This window comes from Ailuropoda melanoleuca, chromosome 8, assembly GCF_002007445.2.
Source record: "Ailuropoda melanoleuca isolate Jingjing chromosome 8, ASM200744v2, whole genome shotgun sequence".
Lineage (NCBI taxonomy): Eukaryota > Metazoa > Chordata > Mammalia > Carnivora > Ursidae > Ailuropoda > Ailuropoda melanoleuca.
Window position 1 is genome coordinate 55133580 of NC_048225.1, and position 23343 is coordinate 55156922.

Consider the following 23343-nt stretch of genomic DNA (forward strand, 5'->3'; position numbering starts at 1 on the left):
TATACCTCAATTAAAAAAAAAAAGAAAGAAACTCCTGGCCTGCAGGAAGGATACCAATTGGTGTGGGTGGCAATGGTCACTGCGAGGGAACACAAGGGCTGTGGCATCCAATCTCAGCTTGAACATCACCTTTATGCTCAGCCAGTGCAGACTAGCTGGTGAGAGGGAGCACCCTAGAGTCAGACTGACGGGGAGTCAACACGGGTGTGGCATTTCCTGTGACCTTGAACGGAGTTGTTTTACGTCTCTGTGTCTCGGGCTCATCATCTGTAAAATGAGCCTTATCATGAGGTTTGTCTGATCTAACGTAAAGTGCACATAGGAAGCACTCAATAAACGTCAGCTCTGAGTATGAGCACTTGTGTCCCCCCAGAATCCTTATGCTCAAACCCAGTGTGCTGGTACCTGCAGATGCGGCCTTTGGGAGGTGAGGAGGTCATATGAGCAGGGCCCTCACGAATGGGATTTGCGCCCTTATCAAAGAGTTCCCAGAGAGCTCCCCCAGCCCTCCCACCAGGGAGGACACAGTGAAAAGAAGGCCCTATGAACCAGGGAGTGGGTCCTCCCTAGACATCCAGTCTGCCAGCGCCTGGATCTCTGAGAACTGAATCTGTAGTTGTCCAGACCACCCAGTCTATGGAATTTTCCTTCTAGCAGCCCAAATGGCCTAGAACACCACTTAATAGATGGATGACCCTGGGCAGTTTTCTTAACCTCTCTGAGCCTTCATCTCCTCATAGGAAGAGGGAGGTATGCTACCTACCCCGCAAGGTTCATGCAAGGATTAGATGTGACTGCCTACGCATGCGCTCGCACACACGTGCACACGGGCAGACCTGCTACATTCTACGCGCATCTCTCCTGTAATCTGCTGAAGCACAGACAGGTTATGTAACTTGCTCCAGGTGACGTGGAGAGGTAGTGCCAAATTCGAACACCAGTGGCCTGGCTTGGACCTCAGCCCTTATGACACACCAGGGCTGCCTTGAGTGACAGTCCCTGGGTCCGGCTGACACTCTCCTGCCCATCTCCACCCCTCGCCACCAACACTCTCCATCTGGCCTCCTGAGAACTATCCCCCCTTTGCTCTTCCACCGGCAGGTCCTGCGGCCTCCACGCGTGCAGCCCTGAACCGGCCAGGAGACCCGAAGGCAGAGAGACACGCCCGGGCCCCGCCAGCCCCTGTGTGTGAGCAAGGCATGAGCCGCCTCGTTACCTCTGCACCTTCACGCTGGGACACGGGTACGATCAGTCACATTTAGCACACAGAAACACCAGGGCTCAGAGAAGTGAGGTGATTAGGCTAGCATCACCCAGAGAGGAGGCGAGTGACTCCAACCCTGGACTGCCTGACCCCCATGCCTTCGACTCCCACCTACGGGACCACAAAGGACCCCACGCCCGCTGTACCCCTGCATGACTACTGCCGCCTGGCAGCCAAGGGCATCTCTTAAAGATGGCATTCTGGTTGTGTCCCAGCACCTCGTACAGTGGCCACCCCGGCCACCTCTCCATGGCCAACTGCTCGAGGTTTCCTCCAGCTTCCCACCCTTTGTCCCTGCTACACCTGCTGCCGGGACAGTTCCCTCCGGGTGCTCCCTCCATTTAACGCTTACCCAGCCCTCAGGTCTCCGCTGAACACCCCAACCTCAGAGAAGCCCTCCCTGGCCTCTGACACCAGGGCAGGCCCGTGTTCTGTGTTCTCTTTCTGTGCACTTATTTTTAATACATAAAAGCAACGTATTTTTTTGTGTGGCAGAATATACATCATAAAACTTGCCATCTTAATCATTTTTAGGTGTATTTAGTTCAGTATACTCACATTAAATGCATTCCCATTGTTATGAAACCACCATCCCCATCCATCTCTGGAACTTTCTCATCTTCCCAAACCGCAACTCCATACCCATTAAACACTAACTCCCACTTCCCTTCCCCCAGCCCTTGGCAAGCACTGTTCGACTTATCTGTCTCTATGAACTTGGCTACCCTAGGCACCCCGTGGAAGTGCAATCATACAGTATTCATCCTTTTGTGACTGGCTCATTTCGGTTCAGCATCATGTCCGAGGTTCACCCATGTTGCGGCATGTGTCAGAATTTCCTCCCTTTTCTGGCTGAACGATACTGAGTTGTTACACATACACCCTCCGTGCACATTTGCGCCCGCATTTGTCCTCATGTATGGTTTCTCTGACTAGTTACTGCCAGTCTCTGCATAGACTGTGAGCTCCAGGAGACACGACCTTATCACTCACGCTCACTGCTGAACCCTCACTGAGAACACGGTCTGCACCCAGAAGACGCTCGTTGCAGATTTGTGGAGTAAATGAATGAACACTCTGGATGTTTCCAGGGCTCTACCTTCTGTTCTTTGCTCTCACTCCACCTAGATGGCTTGATTAAATTCGTCCTCAACCGTGCCAGCCAGGCCCCACCTCGGCTCTGATCCACATTCTCTGGAATGTGGCGCATCCTGACTCGGGGGCCTTTCCACGTCGGAACCTGATCTGGCCATCTCACCCCAACTTTCACAGGTGGGGTTCCTACAGTGCTTCCATCACCCAGACCAGGAGTCCAGGCCTCATCCCACAGCCAACCAGCTACCGTGCCTGGCCTGACCAGTCCACTTCCTGAATGTCTATCCCAACACTCCCTTCCTGTGGCTTCTCCCCTGGTCCTGGCCTCTCCTTGCTCGCCCACCCTCAGTGGCCTCGGCCTTCTCTTCTGCTGCCCACCTTCCCAGCATTCAGTCAGACTTTGTAAAGCATGAATCAGATGACATGCTGCCCTGGCTCAAAGCCCTTCGCTTACTCTCCAGTGCCCCTGGTAGGGTCCAAACCTTCTTCCTGATATTCAAGGCCCCTACCACGTGGCTCCCGCTGGCTCCCCCAGCATCCTCAGAGGACCAACCCTTTGCGCTCTGTGCTGGCCTCTCCCTACCTGACTTTGCACCTGCTGTTCCTGCTGCTGAAAGGACAGGTGGGGAGGAAGCCAGCACCTCCTCCAGGGAAAATGCCCTGACCCCACACCTCACAGGTGCCCCCTCAATACTTTGAAAGTGACCATACACTCAACGATGTCCCCAGCGGGACTGTGAGGTCCCGTGGCAGCGGCTTGTCTCTCTTATTCGTCCTTGTGCTTCCTATACCTGGAACAGGGCCTGGCACACAGCAGGTGTCCAACATTTGATTCCACATGCAACAATTATTTTCTCAGTCAACAAATAAAATGGAAGGGGGTACAGTGGGCGGGGGCACAGATCTAAGCTCAGGCACAGGGCTGCCGGGGGGGGGTGGCAGGACAGTGAAAGGAGGGAGCACCTGCCCTGGGGTGGCCTGCCTGGCCTTATTAAGTCCCCTCTATGCTCTCTCCTGCCCTGGACGGGGCTTCCTCCTCTGGGGTAGTCACATGATGGGAGGGTTCCCCAAGGAGGGGTGAGGTATCCCAGGGTCATTCCTCTCTCCTCTCTAGCCTCCATCCCGTCCACAAAATGGGTTTATTCCCACGTTTGATGGCCTCCTAGACTCAGCAGCCTGGTCCAGCCTCGAGCCTCACCTGCATCAGGGTGCGCAGCGACTCCACATACGACTGCTCCGTGTCCAGCAGGGTCATGGTCACGTGCTTCCGCATGTCCTGGGGGGACAGAAGGCAGAGGGTGAGTAGTGCCTTGTTCCGCTCAGACCCCACCACCTGCAGTCCCATGGACCCAGACAGCCCATCCACATCCTCTCCCTGGCCTTCAAGGCCTGCATTCCCACCACGTAGGGCTGCTGGCTGTTACCCCAAGTACCATGGACCTCCACCCTGCCAGATACTTGCTCACATGCTGTGCAGGGAGCACCCTCCCCCCTACATTTCAAACACCCCTCTGTCCAGAGTGTGCCCCTTTCTCCTCCACCACCACCCCCACAACTGCTGGCAGAGCTGATGATCTCCTGATTACCTCGAGGTTACTCACTGGGCTCCTGAAAAGGACTCAAAATAATCAATCACCTCTCACCTTTGCAAAGGAAGATGCCTCCAGGCCACCCCCCACTCCAGCTGCCAACTCGGAAAACTCCTCCTTCAGGCTCAGTGCTATGGGGTCAGACCCTACCAGACTGGGCTTCATACCATCCCTGAGAATGGAAACTGTGGCCTCCTGCCACAGATGAAGAAAAGGTGGCTCAGAAAGGTGAAGTCAGTGCCAAAGGTCACAGAGCCGAGTGAGGGCAGGATTTACCCACTCTCAGACAAGGCTGGATATCCGTTCTCTCAGTATAAAAGGTTAACTGAGCCCTACTCCCCACCAAGCACTGTTCTAAGCGTATATTATTTCATCTTCCTGACCACCCTGCGAGGTAGATGTTTTTCTTACCATTTTAGGGATGGGGAAAAGGAGACCCAGGAACTAATGCCTCCATCCTAAGCATCTGATGGTCTAGAGTACGGAGTCCCTGAGGGGTCACCCAGACTCTGCACCCACACCTCCAGGGACAGGGCATGCCTCTCCGACAGGGGAGCCCTATTCTGTGGGAAGGCTTTGCTAGAAACCAGACAGAGGATGCCTCCTCTGTATTTGACTCCCTGGGACTCAGCTTACCTACTGCCCCTTGCCACCAGTTTCTATGCCTCTGGCCCACTCCTTTTCCAGGAAGCCTCTGCCAGATAGCACCAGCTCCAACAGCCTCCCTTCCTGGTGAGGGATTCCACTCCAAATATCCTCTAAGTCTCTGGCGTGGTCCCGAACAAGGCCTCCTCTGGGCCCAGGATCTCTGGGGCTTATTCTCCCCTCCCCACTCTCCTTCCCAGGCCTCAGCTCGGCCAGGGTACCTATCCGGACCCTGTCTCAGGCTCCAGCCATCAAGGCTGCTGGTCTGAGTGTATGTTCTTTGCACGTGGCAACGGGAGATGGGTGTCCGTGTCTGTGGCATCCCTCCGGTCCCCATCCCTGGAGCCCCTCAGAGTTGAGACTCGACCAGTGGAGCTGCCTTGGTCACTGCTGTGCCCCAGCTCTATGTCTGCTGAGTAGACCCGAGCCCGAGGCCTCTTCAGCTTGCCTGATCCCGCCCCCGCTCACCCCTCTGCCCGTAGTGTGCCCACCTCCCCGTGACCCCCTCCCTCTGACTCAGGGACTCGGGGCCAGGTCGGTCCCCAAACCTGTCAACAATGAGACACACTCAGAAAAGTAGGCTTCTGTGCTAAGAACTCACAGGTGGGGGTTGAGAACAGCTCTTCCTTGAGGGAGGGGAGGATACTGACTTGGCCCCACTCCCACCAGCTGTGTGCTCTGATGGGTGAGAAGACACTGGGCTTTGCCTCAGAGCCCCCAGCTATAGTCAGATCATCCATCCTCAGTGATCTGAAGGCCTTTAAAACACCAGGGCAGCTGCTGGTAGGAGGGAACTCCAGTTGGGACCACCCTAGGATGGAGAGTTTGGGAGAGCGTCAAAGGCCAGAAGGGCCTCCCAAAGAAAGGCCCAGATGCCCAATCCTCCCCTGCCCCCAGGGCCCTCTCAACACTTCACAGATATGGCCTCATTTCAGCCACACACTCATAGAAGTCATCATCTCCATTCTACAGGTGAGGTAGTCAAGTCTGAGAGGTGACTTGACTTGCCCAAGGTCACACAGCCAGTGACTAGCAGAGTGGAGACCGAGTCTCTTTATTTATTTATTTTTTAAGGGATTTATTTATTTGAGAGAGAGCAAGAGCGCATGAGAGAGCAGGGAGAGGGGTAGAGGGAGAGGGCAATAGAGAATCTCAAGCAGATTCCCCACTGAGCACGGAGCCTTTTGTGGGGCTTAAGCCCACAACCCTGAGATCATGACCCGAGCTGAAACCCAGAGCTGGACGCTTAACTGACTGAGCCACCCAGGTGCCCTGACCCGAGTCTCTTTAGCCCCCTCATGCTGAGTCTTAGGGTCCAAGAACCCAGAGTTCTCACCCAGACTGACTGGCCAGCCACGGGCCACAGGGTCTCTGGCTCTGCCCTTACTAGCTGTGTGACCTTGGGTAGTCCCCTAACTGCCCTAGGTTCCCACATTCTCCTCAATGGAACGGAATGAACAATGCCTTCCTCCCAGTGCTGTGAAAGCAAGGAGCTGGGAAGCAGGACGGCTCTCTCCACACATGCTGGGTCTTCCAGGTCCATTCCTACTTCACCTCAGCAAAATGGTTCATTTACATCCATCTCCGGTGGGGACAGGGAGCTCCCTGAGCTCCCTGACAGGCTCAGCCCCAAGCGGCGCAGCCTCCCTCCCTCTTCCATTTCCCAGGCCTGGCCCTGCTAGGCCCAGGGGTGAGGGTCACAGGCAGGGAGGCCTCCTGAGCGAGGCAGGGCTGGGGCTGGGCCTGCCAGCCCAGAGGGCTGGGGTAACTCATGCAGGGAGGCTGACGCTGCAACACCCGCCTTCCCAGCCTCCTCCTGCTTGAAAGCACAGTGGGCTGTCACTCAGCTGTCAGGTAGAGGCATGGAAATTAAGGCTAGCTCCCTGTCACTGCATGGAGTGCCCTTCTGCACGTGCCCAGACACGGGGGTGAGTGCATGTGGGGGTGGGGGAGCCAGGGAAGCAGGAGACGGGCAATGCAGCTGTCAAGCAGATTAGCAGGCCCACCTGTTCTGGGCGGGACAGCCCTGTAGGCCTAGCCTCCCCCAGAGGCCCGGCCTCCCCCCCAGAGCCCGTCACCCCTCAACAGCCCCATCCTCAGACCTTTACTACAGGGGGCGCTGAAGTGGGAGAGAGAGGGAGGCTGAAGGGATACAGCAGGAAGACGGAAGAGGGCCTCTCCTACCAGTAGGATTGGGACATCACGACCCAAAGCTTAAGCCCCTATCCACACAGCATGAAGACAGAGACACATGTACACAGAAGGCTGTGTACAGGCCAGACACCCCGCAAAGAGACCAAAAGGAAATGCAGCCTAGTCACCTAGCTGAGAACCAGGGCCTTCAGCCCAGAGATGTGGGCAACACACACTCCACAGCATGGGGAGGAAGACAGAACCAGAGCCCCCACGGGGGCCCAGGAGAGCAGGACAATCAGAGTCCGGGCCCAGAGAAACACACAAAGGCAAGGACACAGCCCCTGGAAGCCTCCCCCTCCTCTTCCCCCAGAAGGGAAGAGCACCGAGCCAGGAATGGGGACACCACCATTGCCACCACAGCATGACACCTCCAAGGCCCAGCAGGTCCAGTGGCAGGGAGAGAATGGCAAGGCGGGAGCAGAATCAGCTACTCCCAATGCCCCATCCCCCCAGCACATACATCACCTGGGGACTGCAGCAGGCCTGCTGGAGAGAGGCTGATAAAACCTCTCCTTCCAGAGCCTGTGAACCCAGGATACCTCTGGAGACAGTCTCTGGCTACAGGCTGACCCATATCACGCACTACGAACCACTAGGCCTTGCCAAAGCTGGGTCCCAGGGTACAGGCCCCCTGCTCCGGTTGAGGTTGCCAGCCCTTCTGCCATCCCAAGCTTGCACTCCGGTGGCACCAACCCTCAGCACCCTGCCAGTCATACCACCCGTGCCAGGGCTGCTCATACCCTCAGTCTCCCTGCCCCCATCCCTAGGCTCTGAGCCCCCAGGCCCACAGCCAGGCAGCTGGTGTGCCTGATCCGAGTTCCGGGTCCTGTGCCCCAGCATCTACCCATGCCTCCCCCAGGCCCGGGACCACTGGGTTCTAGGTCTTGGCCCAGGTCCCTGGCCGTCTCCCTCCTCCCCGTACCTGGGCCTCCCCAGGCTCCTCAGCGTCAGCACCGCTGCTCCCGGCGGGCTCCCCGGAGGCGGTGGCCGGGCCCAGATCGCGCATGTCTTCCAGCGCGATGGTGAACTGGGCCAGGGTCTTCACCATCTGAAGCATGCGGCCGGGCCGCCGCCAGGGCGGGGGTGCCGGGGCGGCGGGGGACGGCGGGCCCCCTCTCTCCCACCGTCGCTCCCTCCGGGGGCTCAGCCCGGCCGCGGCGGCGGTTGCGGTGTCAGTTCCAGCGTCGATCTGTTCGCGATGGCCCGGGCGGCGGCGCTGTTGCCTTCTCCGCTCAGCGAGTGCGCCCGGCGAGCCTGGCGCGCTCGGCGCCGCTGGCGCGGGGGAGGGGAGCGGAGGGGAGTCCCCGCCCCCGGCCTCCCCACCCCGCTCCGCCCGCCCTCTCCGCTCCGCCCGGTCTCCCCCAACACGCTGAGGACGGCCCGATCTGGGCCCCGCCGCTCCAGCACGCCGCGGCCTCCCCTTGCGGACCCATCCCCCTCTGAGGACAGAAGTAGGCGCACACTCGTCGACAAAGGCCAGTCCACTGGGAGACATGGAGCTTTTGTCCACACCTGTAGCCGCACAGGTACACACAGGGGCATGCACGGATCTACACCGAATAGGCCCATATACATGGAAAGCTGCCCTCTGGTCTGATTTGTATACAGGTGTGGGTGAGGGCCAAGTGCACACACATCGACGTAGTCCCATACAGACCTGAACCCTGACACACATGAACCCGACCCGGTGCTGCACGGTGGCACATGCTTCCGGTTCACACATCTATAACCGGGCACAAACAGGCACACATATTTAGGGATGAGCATATATACATGCACATCCCTGGAAACTGACACTGTTCTCCCGTCCCGGGCGCAGTAGGGCCTGATAGGGGAAAGGGCCCATCCTGAGTCATGCCTACTACCACCCCACCCAGTTGACCTGTGTGCTATACTTGAGACAGTTCTAGTGGATTCCAGTCCTATCCCTCTCCACCCCAGACCCCGCCGTGGGGAGGGGCTCAGGCATTTACAGCCCCCACCACCATCACCAGATGATGTTCCAGAATGTTTCCAAGCATGATCCTCACGACCTGGTCCTCAAATCGCAGGTGATGCCAGAGCACATCCCAGACCCATTTAATCAGGAGTGGGGGCAGGGTGAGCTTTGTTTTTGTACAAGTTCCCACCTCCCAGCAGGGGGCTCTGATGCAGCCTGCAGCTGACTGGGGGTCCCTCTGCTGTGTCTCTGCTCTGGCTGACTTTATGCTTCTTCAGTGTACTGAGGGCTTCCACAAGCACCAAACTCCTGATGCCCTCCCCCAAACCTGCTTTCCCCTGGGTTTCCTGCACAGCGGAGACCCATCGCCCAAGCCACTCCCCTCCATCCCTCTCTTTGCCCTGCTTGATATGCCCCAACCACTTCTGTTTTAACTCCTAGAAATAGACCAGGCTCTCTCCTGCCTCAGGGTTTTGGCCCATGCCTTTTCCCTCTCCTAGCAGTGTTTTTGCTTTTCCTTTAAGACTAAGCTTAGTGCAAATGTCACCTCCTCTGGGAAGCCCTCCCAGATCCTCAGATCAGGCCAGGTGCACCTGCTCCGTGCTCTCAAAGATTCTCAGTTTTTCTTTTTAAAGATTTTTTAAAAAAAGATTTTATTTATTTATTTGACAGAGATAGAGACAGCCAGCGAGAGAGGGAAAACAAGCAGGGGGAGTGGGAGAGGAAGAAGCAGGCTCCCAGCGGAGGAGCCCGATGTGGGGCTCGATCCCATAACGCCGGGATCACGCCCTGAGCCGAAGGCAGACGCCCAACCGCTGTGCCACCCAGGCGCCCCAAAGATTCTCCGTTTTTCTTAACCAGATACCATAGTTTGTAATTACACATTCGAACAATTCCTAGATTGATGGCCGTCTCCTCCCAGGAGGCTGTAGGTTCCCTGAGGGCAGGGTCCATGGCCCTTTGTAAATCACAGCACTCTGCACACAGATGTTGGCTAATAAACAAAACTTCACTAACTCTTCCCCCTCCCTTCTCCCCAAACACTGAGCAGTCATCCCGGGGAGGCAAACCTTTTAACCACCCCTGGCAGCCCATGGCACAGGATCAACCCCTTGCTGACCCTTGCAGCCTCCTGTGCTGTTCTGCCCCCTTGCCACCTTCCCCTGTGCAGCCCTCAGCTGGTGAATCACCCCACAGCCCCATCCAAGGGAATTATTCCTTACCCTCTCCTGAGGGGGCAGGCCATGGGCCCAGCAGCACTGGCCTCCTCAGAGAGTTCAAATATCCAACACTCAAATTTTAACTTCCCAACAGACAGTCCCAAAGTAGTCAACAATGAAAACAGGCACAGAGAACTCCAAGAAAGTAGCAAGAGAGAACAGGTGTGACCCCCACCTGGCAGCGGCTCCCAGCGCAGTGAGGCTGCACTAGGGGGCCGAGCCTGACGCCTGAGCAGTGCCTGCTAAGCTCGTGCTGCCTTAAACAACCAGCGAAGCCATCTGTCTCTCCTGGGTCCCATGAGGGCCTGGCCAGGGGCACTCCTGAGCCAGCCTGTTGAATGAAAGCATGAGTGTGTGCTCTGTACCAGCGCCCTTGCTGGTCCCTCTACGACAATGGTTCTCGAAGTGCAGGCCCTGTGTACCCCCAGGGAATGTGTTAGAAATGCACATTCTCACCCCCTCACCACACACACACACACACACACACACACACACACACCACCCTACAGACCTGAAACTCTGGGTGGGGCCCAGCAATCTCTCCACTGGCAGCACAGAGCCTTCAAGGCCTACAGCCTGCCTAGCCACCACATCCCATCCTGGGGCCCAGGTTCTGGCCGAGCCTCTTCTGTCCCTGGGAGGCAGAACAAGGGTCCCCCAGGAGGGCCCCAAGGCCTCCTCCACCTCTAGTTTGAACCAAGAAATCCAGTGAGTCCATCTGCCTCGTACCCTCCCTATGGGATGGATTATGGACCCCCCCGGGGGGTGGGGGGGGCTATACCTCCTCCTCCTCCTCTCAGGGCTGTGCAGGTTGGAGGAGGGTCTGGAACAGCCAGACCAGTTGACCGAGTGATGATTTAAGCACAGAGGACGGACACGCCCCCTGGACAAATCTAAATAGCCAGGTCCCAAGGATAATCCCACATCAGCACAAGGGCTGTGGCTGGAGCGTCTGGCCCACTGCTTGATCACCGTAGCTGCTTAACTCACATTTGGTTTTCTCTCGGCCCCTCCTCCTGCATCTACCCTCCCTCCAGCTACATGACCTGGGGCCTCATTTCCCTGGAGCAGTTGGGAGGCTGTGCATAGCTCGGGCTTGTTAGGTAGGTGCATCTATTCCCTCACTCACTTCAGCAGGACTAGGCCCTGCACAGATGAACCCACTCTGGCTGGCATCCAGGAGCTCCCAGACAATATACAGGACTCAGCAAAGGGAGACACCTCTGCCTGGAGGGGGAAGGGGGTATTCAGGGAGGGCTTCCTGGAGGAGGCAGGGTTTGAACAACATCCTGAGGTGAAGAAATCCAGAGGCATGTGGGTGCCCAGATGGCAGAGTTCACTGGAGGCCACTGCCCTGGAAAGGGGGCAGGGCTTGGTGCTAAGGCACTGCTTGCTGCTGCTGCTTCATTAAAGATGGCTAATTACATCCAAGCTCGTTGTCATGGCAACAGAGGAGCTGGTGGGGTGGGGAAATGAAAGGAAGCTGAGAAAAGGAACAGGAGCACACAGCTGCTGAATCAGGGTGTCCAGGGATCACCCCCGCAACAGCAAGGCATCAGAGCCCCTCAGGGTGAGGTCAGCTGGGCTGGGGGTTGGGCACACCATGTATGCCCAGAGCACCCCTGTGCAGGTCTGGTTCTTTTGTTGTTTGGCTGAACTGACCTCCCCTTTTAGGCACTGATGTCTCTTCTCCTTTTGGGTATCTGCAGTTGTTTGGAGTGGGTCTGGCTCAGAATAGTTTTTATAAGTGTATGAGGTGGCTGGTAAGGACCCTCTTCTCCCCTCCATACCCCACACCCCACCACAACACATATACCAACCTCCTCCCACCAAGCAGCTCCCATCCTCCTTCGGCAGGGGAAGACGAGAGGCAGGGAGGGGCAAAAGCACTCTGCTCCACAAAGCCACAAGCCCACTGTGGGAAAAGCAGGTTGGGCACCCAGGTTGGGTGGAACCACCCTTCTGCTGGTCCTGGGGAACACCTAGCTCTCCCTACCTCCACTCAGTCAGCTGACCCTTCCCCCTCTCTCAAGGAAGCCTAATACCCTGTTTACCTCCCGCTATGAGCCCCACCACGACCTCCTACAAGACTTCTTGCCCACTTGGGCCCACTTGGTCCTGCAGCTAGTGCTGGACCAACTGGGGGCCAGTGATGAGAAAGGACATATGGATGGACAGACAGATGGGTAATGAGTAAGGGCTGACCAAGTGAAAGGATGGGATGATGATAGGTGAACGAATGAATGGATGGGTGAACAGAGCAAAGGAACACGTGAATGGATGCGCAGACACATGGTTCAATGGATGAGTAATTCTTGGAATTTTTATTTGATTCACTTGTTGATTAGTTCAACAAATATTTGAGTACCCACCAGGTACCGAGCACTGTGCCGGGGATTTAAAGGTAAGGAAAGAGGTCCGTGCCTGGCTGGGCACCACAGTCTAAATGGGAAGACAGGGATCAAAAAAGAAGTGACAAAGGCAGTTCAGGTTCTGGGGCAGTGGGTCTCCTTGGGCCCCCGTGGGGGGGGGGCGGTCTCCAGCCTTTCCTATCTGCGCAGCTCTAAGTATCTGCCACAGAGGGTCTGGACCCCAGAGCTGCTCAAACCAGACTGGGAACACCATAATCTTAGAATCCTCACCATCACTAACGCTGCTGGGATCCTGTCCGGGTGTCAAGCACCCCACCATTGCTTTCCAAGCTCTGGCTCCTTTAATCCCCACAGTAGCCCTACATCCAGGGCTCTGTTATTGTTTCTCCTCTATTTTACAAACAAGGAAACTGAGGCTCAGGGCAGTCACCTGAGAAGGGGTGAAGCTGAGGTGACAGCCTGCAGGGCCCATACTCTGAAACCCACCTCCTCGTCTGAGAGGAGAGCCCCTCTCCACCTCCCCTCAGACTCAGGCACTCAGCCTGGCCTCCCCGCTGCCTCCCTGGTGCACGAAATGTCTGCACTGCCCCTCTCCGGCCTCACTGGTACCGAGATGACGACACAAAGAGGTTCTCCTGACCCAGGGTGGTTTTGGTGGAAAACAGAATGTCGTCAACAGGCTACGCTGGGATCAAGGAGAATCCTCTTCCCTGGGAACCGAGCCCTGGCTAATGGCCCCGATGGACTGTCTGGCGTTCCTGACCCCACGGATACCCACCGGCACGGAGCCAGTGCTGGACGTTCCCAACCTGATGGGCTCTTCATTTCACTGATGGTGCTGCGCTCCTCAGCGAGGAGCTTTTTGCTGTCTTCAATGAGAAGACAACGTTCTTCTCAATGAGACCAACGTTCCAAGAAAGGGACTTCTTGGCAGAGAAATGAAGAGGGCAGGCTCTGCAGCCACTGCTGGGGCTCACATCCTGGCTCTACCACTTAGTGGTGATGTGACCTTCAAAAAGCCACTTCCCCTCTTGGGGCTTCAGTCTCTCCATCTGCTCTTGTCTGAGACCCCTTCCCTCTTCTTCCCATCGTCTGTCCCTTTGTCCTGCCTTTCCAGGTCATGGCCTATCCCCTATAGACAGACCCTCTCTTCTGGAAGGAGGAGCCTCTCAAGGCTCCAGAGTTCCCAGGCAGTGTCCAAACCACAGGGCTCTCCTGAGACTGGCTGCGCAGGGTAGGCCCCAGAATTCTGGGGAATGTGCTGGGGAATGGGAAGGAGAGCTCTAGGGCCAAAGGAGCCTCAGGGCCTTCCTGCCACAGGAAGGCCGCTGCCCTGCGTGGGTGGGACTGTGTGCACCTGGAGGTGGGACTGAGTGACACGACGTGTGTCCCATCTGTGTGGACTCGCCACGTGCCTGTGTATCCCTCTGTCAGTGGTCCGTGACCATGAGACCTCAAGCCCATTGGTGGGAGATGGCCCATGTGGTTCCGTGGCAGAAGTGAACAGCAAAGGCCACTTCGTTAATAACCAAAAGCAGCCATAGCTGTTGTTTTCTGAGCACTCACCGTGTGCCGGGCACGAGCCTAGCACTCTACACGGCTGTCTCATCCGCAGGGCTACCCCAGGGAGGTGTGGCAGCTGGCGCTTTTCAAAGACAGCTACCACAGTATTCTCAGCACCACCAGTGCGGTACTGACACCCTTCCGTAGCCCGATGAGGTTTACGTCCCCTCCCCCTTGCAACTGGGTGACCTCTGTGACTGCCTTGATGAATGGAAGACAGAAAAAAGGATGCTTTTGCTTCCAAAGCTTGGCCGTAAAAATGCCATGCGCTTCCACCTTGCTCTCTTGGGTCCCTTGTTCCTGGAGCCAGGCTGCTACGTTGTGTGGAAGCCCAGGTCACATGCAGAGACCACGAGTAGGATATTCCCGCTGACCGCCCAGATAAGGTCCCACCCAAATGCCAGCACGGATTGCCAGGTCTACGAGTGAGGATGCCTTCAAGGTGATTCCAGCCCAGTCACTATCCAGATGCAACTGCATGAAAGACGGAGTGAGAACTACCTCGCTGGGGAAACTGAGGACTGGAGAGGTAATGAAGCCAGATGAAGCCAGGAAGTGGCAGAACTGAGCTAAGAACCCAGGGTCCTGAATGTCCTAAAGGGAGAAGGGAAGCAAGGGGATGATTTCTGTGCAGACCTGGATTTCATCTATTGGCCCAGAGAAGTTAAGCTGGGACCCCCCACCTCGGCAGCACTAGAAAATCTCACCTTCTAGAAACTGACCCTGCTGGCTGACAGGAGGTTCAAGGTGGCAGCTCTCACTCCCTGTGCTGGGGGCTCGGGCCCAATTTCTGGCAGATGAACTGGGCTGACCACCTCTCAACCCAGAAGAAACGCTTCCACCCACTGCACTCCTGACCCCCTCCTGGGCCTCCGGGAGGGACTTGCACTCCCCAGACCCATGATGGGGTCTGACTTTTACTACCAGCTCATGTCAGGTGAGGTGCTGTTTCTCATGTATTGTTTCATTTAAGCCTCAAACCAATCCTCTAAGTTATGTATAACTATTACCACCATTTCAGAAATGACTAAAGAAAGGCTCCAAGAACTGAAGCAATGTGCCTGAGGTCAAGAAGTTGGACATGGCAAAACTGGGATTTGACCCCAAGTCATCAGCGTATCAGAGAGGCGAGTGACTTCCCCAGGGTCACAGAGCACATTAATGAATCAAAGCCAAACCCAGGACTCCTTGAAATAGATGGTAATGGGCTGTATTCTCTTCCTTGGATGACTGGCAATAATAGGAGAGATGGAAACAAGAAGAAGGTCTGTGTCCATAGCTTCCTCCCCTTAAGGTCCACAAAAGCAGAGACCAGGCCTCTCTGTGTTCATGGCTGTGTCCCTGACCTACACTACGTGCACAATACATACGTGTCAAATGACTGACCTGCTCTGTGACTTAGCAGAGTCGCTCCCCACTCTGGGATTGTTCCCTCCTCCGTAGACAAATGGGGAACGAAGGAGGGTTCAGGTGGACTCGAAATTCCTCACCATGCTCCCTGAAGGAGGTGTGTAAGTGAGGTCACGCCTCAGACAGCCAATGGACAGCTTGACCATCCTCCTAGATTTCCGGCGCCAGGAGCCAGCCTTCTGGCTTCAGTGAGAAACTGCACACGCAGTTCCGGCAGACGCCCACAGATGGCAGCAGAGGTCTGCATGGCAGGGGATGCGGTGCATGTGGTTTGAATTTAACTGGTCTTTTTTTCATGTGGGTTTTTTCCCTTTCTTCTTCTCTGCCCTCCCCCATCCCCGCTTAATTTCAAGAAGATACAGCTGGACCTTCCAGCTTGGGAAGGAAGAGTTTCTTAACATCAAGGATAATGGCCGGAAGCAGGAGGTGGAGGGTAGGGGGTAGGTGGATAGACAGACCCCAACAGATGTGAAAAACACCTCCTGACCAGCTAATAAGCTCTGAATTTCCTCATCTCCAGGACCCAAGGGGCTGGGACTGTCATTTCTGCTTTTCAGGCAGAGACTGAGTGGGCAGGATGGCCCACCCTTGGAGGCCAGGGGTGGGGGGCAAGGATACCGTTTGGAATCTGATGAAGCCTTAGTAGGATTATTGTTAAATCTGGCAACCGTAGCTCCCAGGAAACGCACCCACCCAACCCTGTGCACGCTTCTGCCCACAGTAGTGGTTTGGCCTATGGTCCCAGTCCTAGCTCAGAACCTGTGTGTGAGGTCATCTCCCACAGCCCTCCCTCCCAACTCCAGAAACTGTCTCATTCAAAATGTCTAAACTTTGCTCAGCATAGAACACAGCATAGAGATTTGGGCCCATATAGGGTGGGCCCAGCACGGCCACCTTCCAGCTGTTGCAAACATCCCTTCCTTTCGGCCTCGGTTTCCCCACTTGGAAAATGAGGGTGAACACCTGCAACACAGTAGATACTCTGCAAAGGAGGGTTCCCTTCCCTCGCCTCCACCCAGTTCTCCGGCATGCAGGGAGGCTGGGGTGAGGGATCGTGGGAAAGGAAGTTATCCAGTGTCTGTTTCCAGACCCTCCTGCTCCCTCCCTCTCTCGGACCCAGGCACAAGCTGGGGAAGAGGGAGGGGGTGGGTTCCATTTGTGTGCCTTCGGGGTGGGATGGGGTGTCCTGCCTCTAGAGCGGAAGATGACTCACTGGGCTGTGGGCCAGGCACCCTGGGAAAGGCCAGGCCAGCCTCAGGCCAGAGCCCCAGGGAGCTGAGAGGCAGGGAGGAGGGAGCAGGGCCTGCCTGAGCTGTAGATATAATCCTGGGGGCTCTCAAAATCCTAGCAGACAAAAGAGGCAATCTTCCCTACTTACAATGGTGCCAGAAATTATACTCAAACCACCAAAGGCCGAGGAAAGCTTGAGGTGTTATCAGCTCCTACCAACCTACTAATCTGACCTCTGGTCTAGGTGTGGATGCTGCCAGAACAAGGCAGAGGTGATCCCTCCCCTTTAGGGAGCTTGCAGACTTCAGTATCCATGCCTAGAACAGTCTGGCCCACAGTAAGTGCCCAGTACATATTTGTGAATCAGTGAATGAATGACAGTAAGTTTCAGTGTTATGAATGTGCACAGCAAGCTTAGAATGCCCATGTTCAAGCCTTCCTTATAAAGGAGGGAGCCACAGAAAGGTCCATTCCTTCTCATTTTAAGTATAGGCACTGAGGCTCAGAGAGGAAAGTATCTCGAGACCCCCAGGGCAGCAGGCAGTCAGCTAAGGCTAGAACTGGGCCCTTGGGGCTCTTCCACTAAATCTTGTCCAAAGGGGCCCAACCTGCTCAGAGGCATTGTGGCCCCCACCTCCCCTACCCTTACCCTATTCCAAGACCCAGGGGACACCCCAGGAGAGCAGCAAGTTCAATCCATCAGTAAGTCACTCTGGCTGTAAAGTAAGCTCTGGGTACCCTGGCCCAACCCAGAGCCCAGGGAAGCCCCTCCCACCATTCCAGGTAAGTCTCGGGTGGTGGAGATGCCCAGGGACAGTGAATATGCCCTGATCAACATTCCCTCCACCCCAGCCTCCAGGGGGCTGTCACTGGGTCTGGGTCACACTGGCAGAAGTGGTCTCTACCTTGGGCTGACCAGAGGCAGCCTCAACTTCCAAGCCTCGCTGCTCTGTATCAACAACTAGTGACCAGTCCTAATATCTGTGCAGCCACAGTCACCAGCGTGAGTGTGCACACGCACGTGCAACAGGCTCTCCAGCTGAAAGTCAGCCAGAGACAGGCCTAGACTCTACTGTCCCAAAGCCCCAGGACCAGGACTACCACTTCCAGGAAGCTGTCCTTATACCCCAGATCTGATGACTCCCCTTCTGCTCCGAGCACCGTAGGCTTCTGGAGTTGCAGCCTTGCTCTCCTGATATGGACAGTAAGTGGCATCACCCAGCACTTCACAGTTTACAAAACACTTGTAGGGCTTACTCTAATCAGATCCTCATAGCAACTCGGGGGGAAACCAAGGCTCAGTGAGGAGTCATAACTTGCTCACTTTCTCAAGATGAAGGGGATGAGGCTGGGGTCAAATCCTCCCCTCCGTCAGTGACCTGCGGTGCCTGAGGAAGTTAAGAGAGCAAACAGGAGCTAATCTCTCTCAAGGGGTTCCTAAGTGCAGCTAACAGGTATTTATTTTAACCTGGAGACAGGCCTCCTTGGTGGGCCCTATTATTACCCTGCTTTACACAAGAGGAGATGGGCACAGAGAAGTTAAGGACTGGGCTCGAGGTCTCACGGTGACAGGACTTGTGCCCACAGGGGACCGCGGGGTCAGGGTATCTATCCACATCTTTTCCACTGTGCAGGAGAGGGGGTGCCTTCCAGTCCAGGGGACAGCAGCCGCAGAGGAGGACAAGGACATTCATACCACCTTCTTCGCCACAGTGGGAACTGACCGCGAGGCTGTGGGAATCATGCACTTATGGAGCTCTTTAAAGTGCACGGAGAAATGTTCAGTGTCATACTAACTGAAAGCAGCAAGAAGCATACAAACTGCACCATTGCCACATCATGAAATATACACACATACATTCTTTCTTTCTTTCTTCCTATCTATCTATCTATCTCTCTCTCTCTCTCTCTCTCTATCTATCTATCTATCATATATATGCAAGGAGAAAAGCCTGGAAGCAAATACACTACACACCTGAAAGTTAACAGTGGGTGGGGGCCCTGGAAAAAGGAGGGCCAAGCCAGAGATCACATTGTACTGATGGCTGCCCCAACCTCCAGGAGGCCTGTATCTGTGCCAGTTTCATCTGTGTAATACAGGATATAAAGGCCTTACTTAGCATCGTGCCTGGAACAGGGCTCTCCATAAGCACTGGCTCGTTATGAATAACCAGAGAACCTTAGAAGCAGGTGATCTCAGGAGCGCCTGGGTGGCGCAGTTTGTTGGGTGTCCGACTCCTGGTTTTGGCTCAGGTCATGATCTCAGGGTCATGGGATCAAGCCCTGGGCCAGGCTCCCTTCTCTGCTGGGAGTCTGCTTAGAATTCTCTCTCCCTCACTCTCTGCCCCTACCCCCCTCACCCCCATGTGCGCACTCGCTCTCTCTCTAAAAAAATAAATAGGTTTAAAAAAAAAAGAAGGCAGGTCATCTCAGAGGTTGAGTGCACTAACCCCCTCCCAGGGTAGGCATCCCCTGGCAGTCCTTGTTTGCATAACCCCAGGGCCAACGAACTCACCCCCTCCAAGGGTACCATGGTAACTCCTTTCACCATGGGGCATGTCTGCTTGGGAGAAAGCCCAAGATGGGCTGGGGCCCTCAGTCCCTAGGCAGCCTTAGCATTGGATGGTGGTGACCTTAGGAAGGATCTTCAATCCCCCATTCCAAATCCTGAGCCTTACCCTTTTATGGGGCGATTCTCCAGGTACAAGTTTCCAAGAGCCTTTCTGGGTGGCTCTCTTGTCTCCAGCCCAGGTGACCACCTCTGTCCCTCCCACTGTGTCTGGGATAACAGAATAGCATTTGCTGGCAGCACTTTGTGCCTTTTGCATTTTCTCCTTTGGAAAACAAATGAGAAACCAGCTGGGTCTGATCTCCTCCCTGCCCCACCCCCAACCCCTCTAGTCCCCTAGGGGTGGGAGGCCCTCTCTGCCTCCTCCCTGGACAACAGCCTGGTGGAGAACCCGGAGAGGAGGGGCCCTGTGAGCTGGCTGTTGCCACGGCAATGGCTGCCCTGGAATTTGACCACTGGGGCCCAGGAGCGGGGGTGGGGAGTTGGTACAGGCCGTGTAGGGGCAGGGAAGAGGGTCCAGAGGCACAGGAAAGCCAGGAAAAGCAAAGGCAGGGCAGAGGTCAGGGTCCCCTCCATGGCCTCAGTTTCCCCGTCAGTGAAGGAGGCAGAGGCAAGGACCTCAAGCTCTTCCCGCCCAGCTCTAATCCAAACTGGAATCTGGCTGAGGCCCAGGGATGGTGGAAGCATGTGAGGCAAGTCCAGTTGCCCCTTTTGATGGATAGTGATGCCAGGGGACAGGGACTGGCCCCACGTCACACAGCAAGTCCAGGGCAGTACCAGGACTAGACTCTGGGAGAGTGGTCTGTCCCTATTTCTCCACTGGAGAGGACAAGGATGCCTGCTTCATGGTGGCGGGAAGAGGACCTCCAGGAATGGCTATGGTTGGGCTGGGCTGGGTCCACAGTCCTCAGATGACTGACAATGTGCCTGCCCCAGCAACCCTCAGCATTCCTGGATCCAGAGGGCTGGCAGAGGGCCTGCCCCCCACCCCTGCCCGCCGTGCCAGGCGGCAGTGGGTATTTTTAAATGGGTGCCCGCCCCTCTCTGCCTTCCTACCTGCCCACTCCAAGAACACAGTGAATTCTGCTGCCAGCCCCCCAACCCCCTCCACTTCAGCCCAGCCTGGATGGGTGCTGGATCCATGGCTATCCTCTGTGTCCCCGCCTGCAGGACGGCCCCCTCTTGCTGGCCATCACCTCCCTCACAGTCAGCCCTGGGTTCAGGGTGATATCCAGGGCCTCTTCAGCTATACTCTAGGTATACTTTAGGCCCAGAGAAGGGATGGGACTTGTCCAATGTCACACAACAAAGATGAGTATTTGGGAGTGCTATGCCCCCAGCCTAGGCCCCATCTCCAACTGCCTATCACATTATACTGGTGTTGCCCCAAGCCCTTCTTACCACTCTGCCTTGACCTTCAACAGCTTCATACCCACCCCAAAAAGATACTCTAGTTCTGGGAAAAAATAGAGTGGGAGCCATAACCCACGCTACACACCAGGATAAATTCCAAATGGGTCAAAGATTTAAATGTAAAACAAAACGAGAAAACATAAAACAACAGAGGGAAACATGGGGAAATTGCTTTATAACCTTGGAGTGGGAAAAGCCTTTCTCACCGTGACTCCAAATACAGAAGCCATAAATAAAAGCTTGATAAGTTAGACCACATAAAAACAAAACCTTCTGCATGGCAAAAATATACCACAAATAAAGTAAAAAATCGAGTGACAAACCTGGAAAAAATATCTACAACTCATAATCCAGACAATAATAAACTCCTTAATTTTATAAAGCTTCCTAGAAATCGATAAAAAACAAAAGGCCAACAATCCAACAGAAAAAAATGGGCAAAGGACATGAACAGTTCATTGAAAAGGGAATCCAAATGTCTCTCGGACATGTGGAAAGATGCTCAGCCTTCCTCGTTGTAAGATAAATGCAAATTAAAATACACTGAGATACCATTTCACCTCTCAGCTTGGGACAATAGCGCAGGTGCAGCTTGGGGATGCTGTGGGGAAGCCGGCTGCTCGCTGCGCTGGCGGAGCCCTCTGCAGACCACCAGAATCAGAATCACATACACCTTGCGTCCCAGCAATTCGACTCCAAGAAATTGAACATCTAAACATACACCAGCCCCCATACAAAATAACCTATGAACAAGCTCGTTCACCACAGCACTATTTATAACAGCAGAAGACTGAAAATAACCTAAACATCCTTTAATGTGTGGTTAAATACAGCTCTGGTTGTCAGCGTGATGGGACACCACACAGGGCAGGAAAGAATACTGAAGCTCTTAAGGCACTGATAAGGAAAGATCTGGGCAAAGATCTCACTAAGTGGACAGCTGTGTGCCTGTCTGTGTGGAAAGTGGAGGAAAGACAGTGCATTTGCAGGTATTTGCAAATAGAAGGAGTCACAAAACTAATACACGGGTATCCTGGGTGGGGCAGGGTACGTACTAGGCGGTTGGCAGAACGGAGAATTTTTATCCTTTTTGATTTTTCTTCTTTTTCTTCTTTTCCTTTTTTCCTTTTTTTTTTTTTTTAAAAGATCGTATCCATTTGTTTTGGAGAGAATGCGCACACGAGAGCACGGGAAGAGGTAGAGGGACAGAGAGAGAGCATCTCGAGCAGACTCCCTGCTGAGTGTGGAGCCTGATGCAGGGCTCGATCCAGCACCCTGAGATCATGACCTGAGCAAGAGTCGGACACTCAAACGACTGAGTTGCCCAGTCACCCCCCCTTTTGGATTTTTCTTAACCACATGAGTATATTACCTATTCAAAATATTAACTATATACATTGAATTTTTAAACCCTTCACCTCACCACCTGGCATCCGCTGTCTGCTTCAGGCTCCCGTCTCGGCCTTTGCAACCCTCCTCATTTTCCTTCTCACCCATCAAAGGCTTCGCTTCAGTCTCCTCCTCAGGAACTGTCCCTTCTGTACACTGAGGCTCTGGGCTCCCCCAGTCTCTGGGTCTTTCCACAGCAGCCCCTGATCACCCCTGGTCACTGCCCTGTGTTCCCAGCCTACACACAGGACCAAGTCCCAAGGGGGCTCCTGGTGAGTGAAAATCAGATAAAAGAAGGAGGAGGTTGCTCTGGGACTTGAGTTTGGAGGCTTTGTCTTTGCTTTCCCCCTTCGGTTTCCCACTCAGTCTTCTCTAGTACAATTCCAGTGTCATCTGTCCTCTCCTCCAGACACTTTCCCTGCCCCCTCTGCAGCCAGAGAGGAAGTTCCTCACCCTTTCTGCAGAGAGCCGTCAAATTCCTCCCTTATAGGCCCCACGCCCCCTCAAGTCAGGCAACCTCAGGGCTAGGGTTTGAGCCAGCCAAAGCTTGGAGATGAGTCCCCAATCTAGATGAAGGACCTGGGGCTGGAACTTGCTGGGCAACCCTAGCAATCCTGCCTCTCTCTGGGCCACAGACACCTACTGTAAAAGGAGGTCAGCCACAGGCAACGTCATAGCAGGGTGGGAATTTCTGCCACTGAGAATCCAGTAGATCCCCAAGCCCACAGAACCCCACCCCACCTCAGCGAAGCCCCTTAGCTGCTTTCCTATGGCAGCTGCCTGGGGGGTATTTTGAGCCTCCCTCTGGGAACTCAGCATATCCCTCTCCCTCAAAGATGACTCTAAGCTATTCTTGGTGACCCCATCCACTTTTCCCCATCCCTGGGACCCCTCCTCAGCCAGGCCAGGTCACTACCTGTCTCTTTCGACTTTATGATTTCCCAGTGATCCCCTGTGGTCAGTGGTCCAGCCCAGCCACTGCGGGTATTATCACATTTAATTTTCACATAAACCCTATAGTAAGTGTCATCATCATCACCACCCCCATTTTACAGGTGCATAAACAGAGCCACAGAGGGATTAAGTACTTGCTCCTGGTCATACAGTTAAGAGGAAGAGCAGGATTCGAACCTAAGCCAGCCAGCTCCAATCTATTCTAACCATGACACCAACACAGCTGGAGGTAGGATCAAACGTGAGCAGTCAGGCTGACCCCAACACTCTGGGTGACCCAGCTCTTGCTGACATGCCAGCCTCAGGTCAAACTTCCCCAGCTCCCCACCTGTGTCACACTTTGGCTGTGTCATGCTCTGGCCACAGTGATTCCTCCAGCCCACCATCACACTCTTACACACGAGGCCTCAGCATATGCTGGTCTCTGCAAGGTGCATTAGCCCCTGTCTTTACACTTGACAATTTCGGACTCCATCAGTGTTTTTGATGGCCGAA

At 55.0% G+C, this 23343-nt stretch overlaps 1 protein-coding gene across 1 annotated transcript in view; it reads right to left on the minus strand.

Moving 5' to 3' along the window:
- Window positions 1-23343, minus strand: part of ARHGEF17 (Rho guanine nucleotide exchange factor 17) — a 57451-nt gene that overhangs the window by 14960 nt on the left and 19148 nt on the right. Inside the window, 1 exon segment of the mRNA XM_011219887.3 lies at window positions 3558-3635. Within this exon segment, the coding sequence (XP_011218189.2) occupies window positions 3558-3635 (78 nt within the window).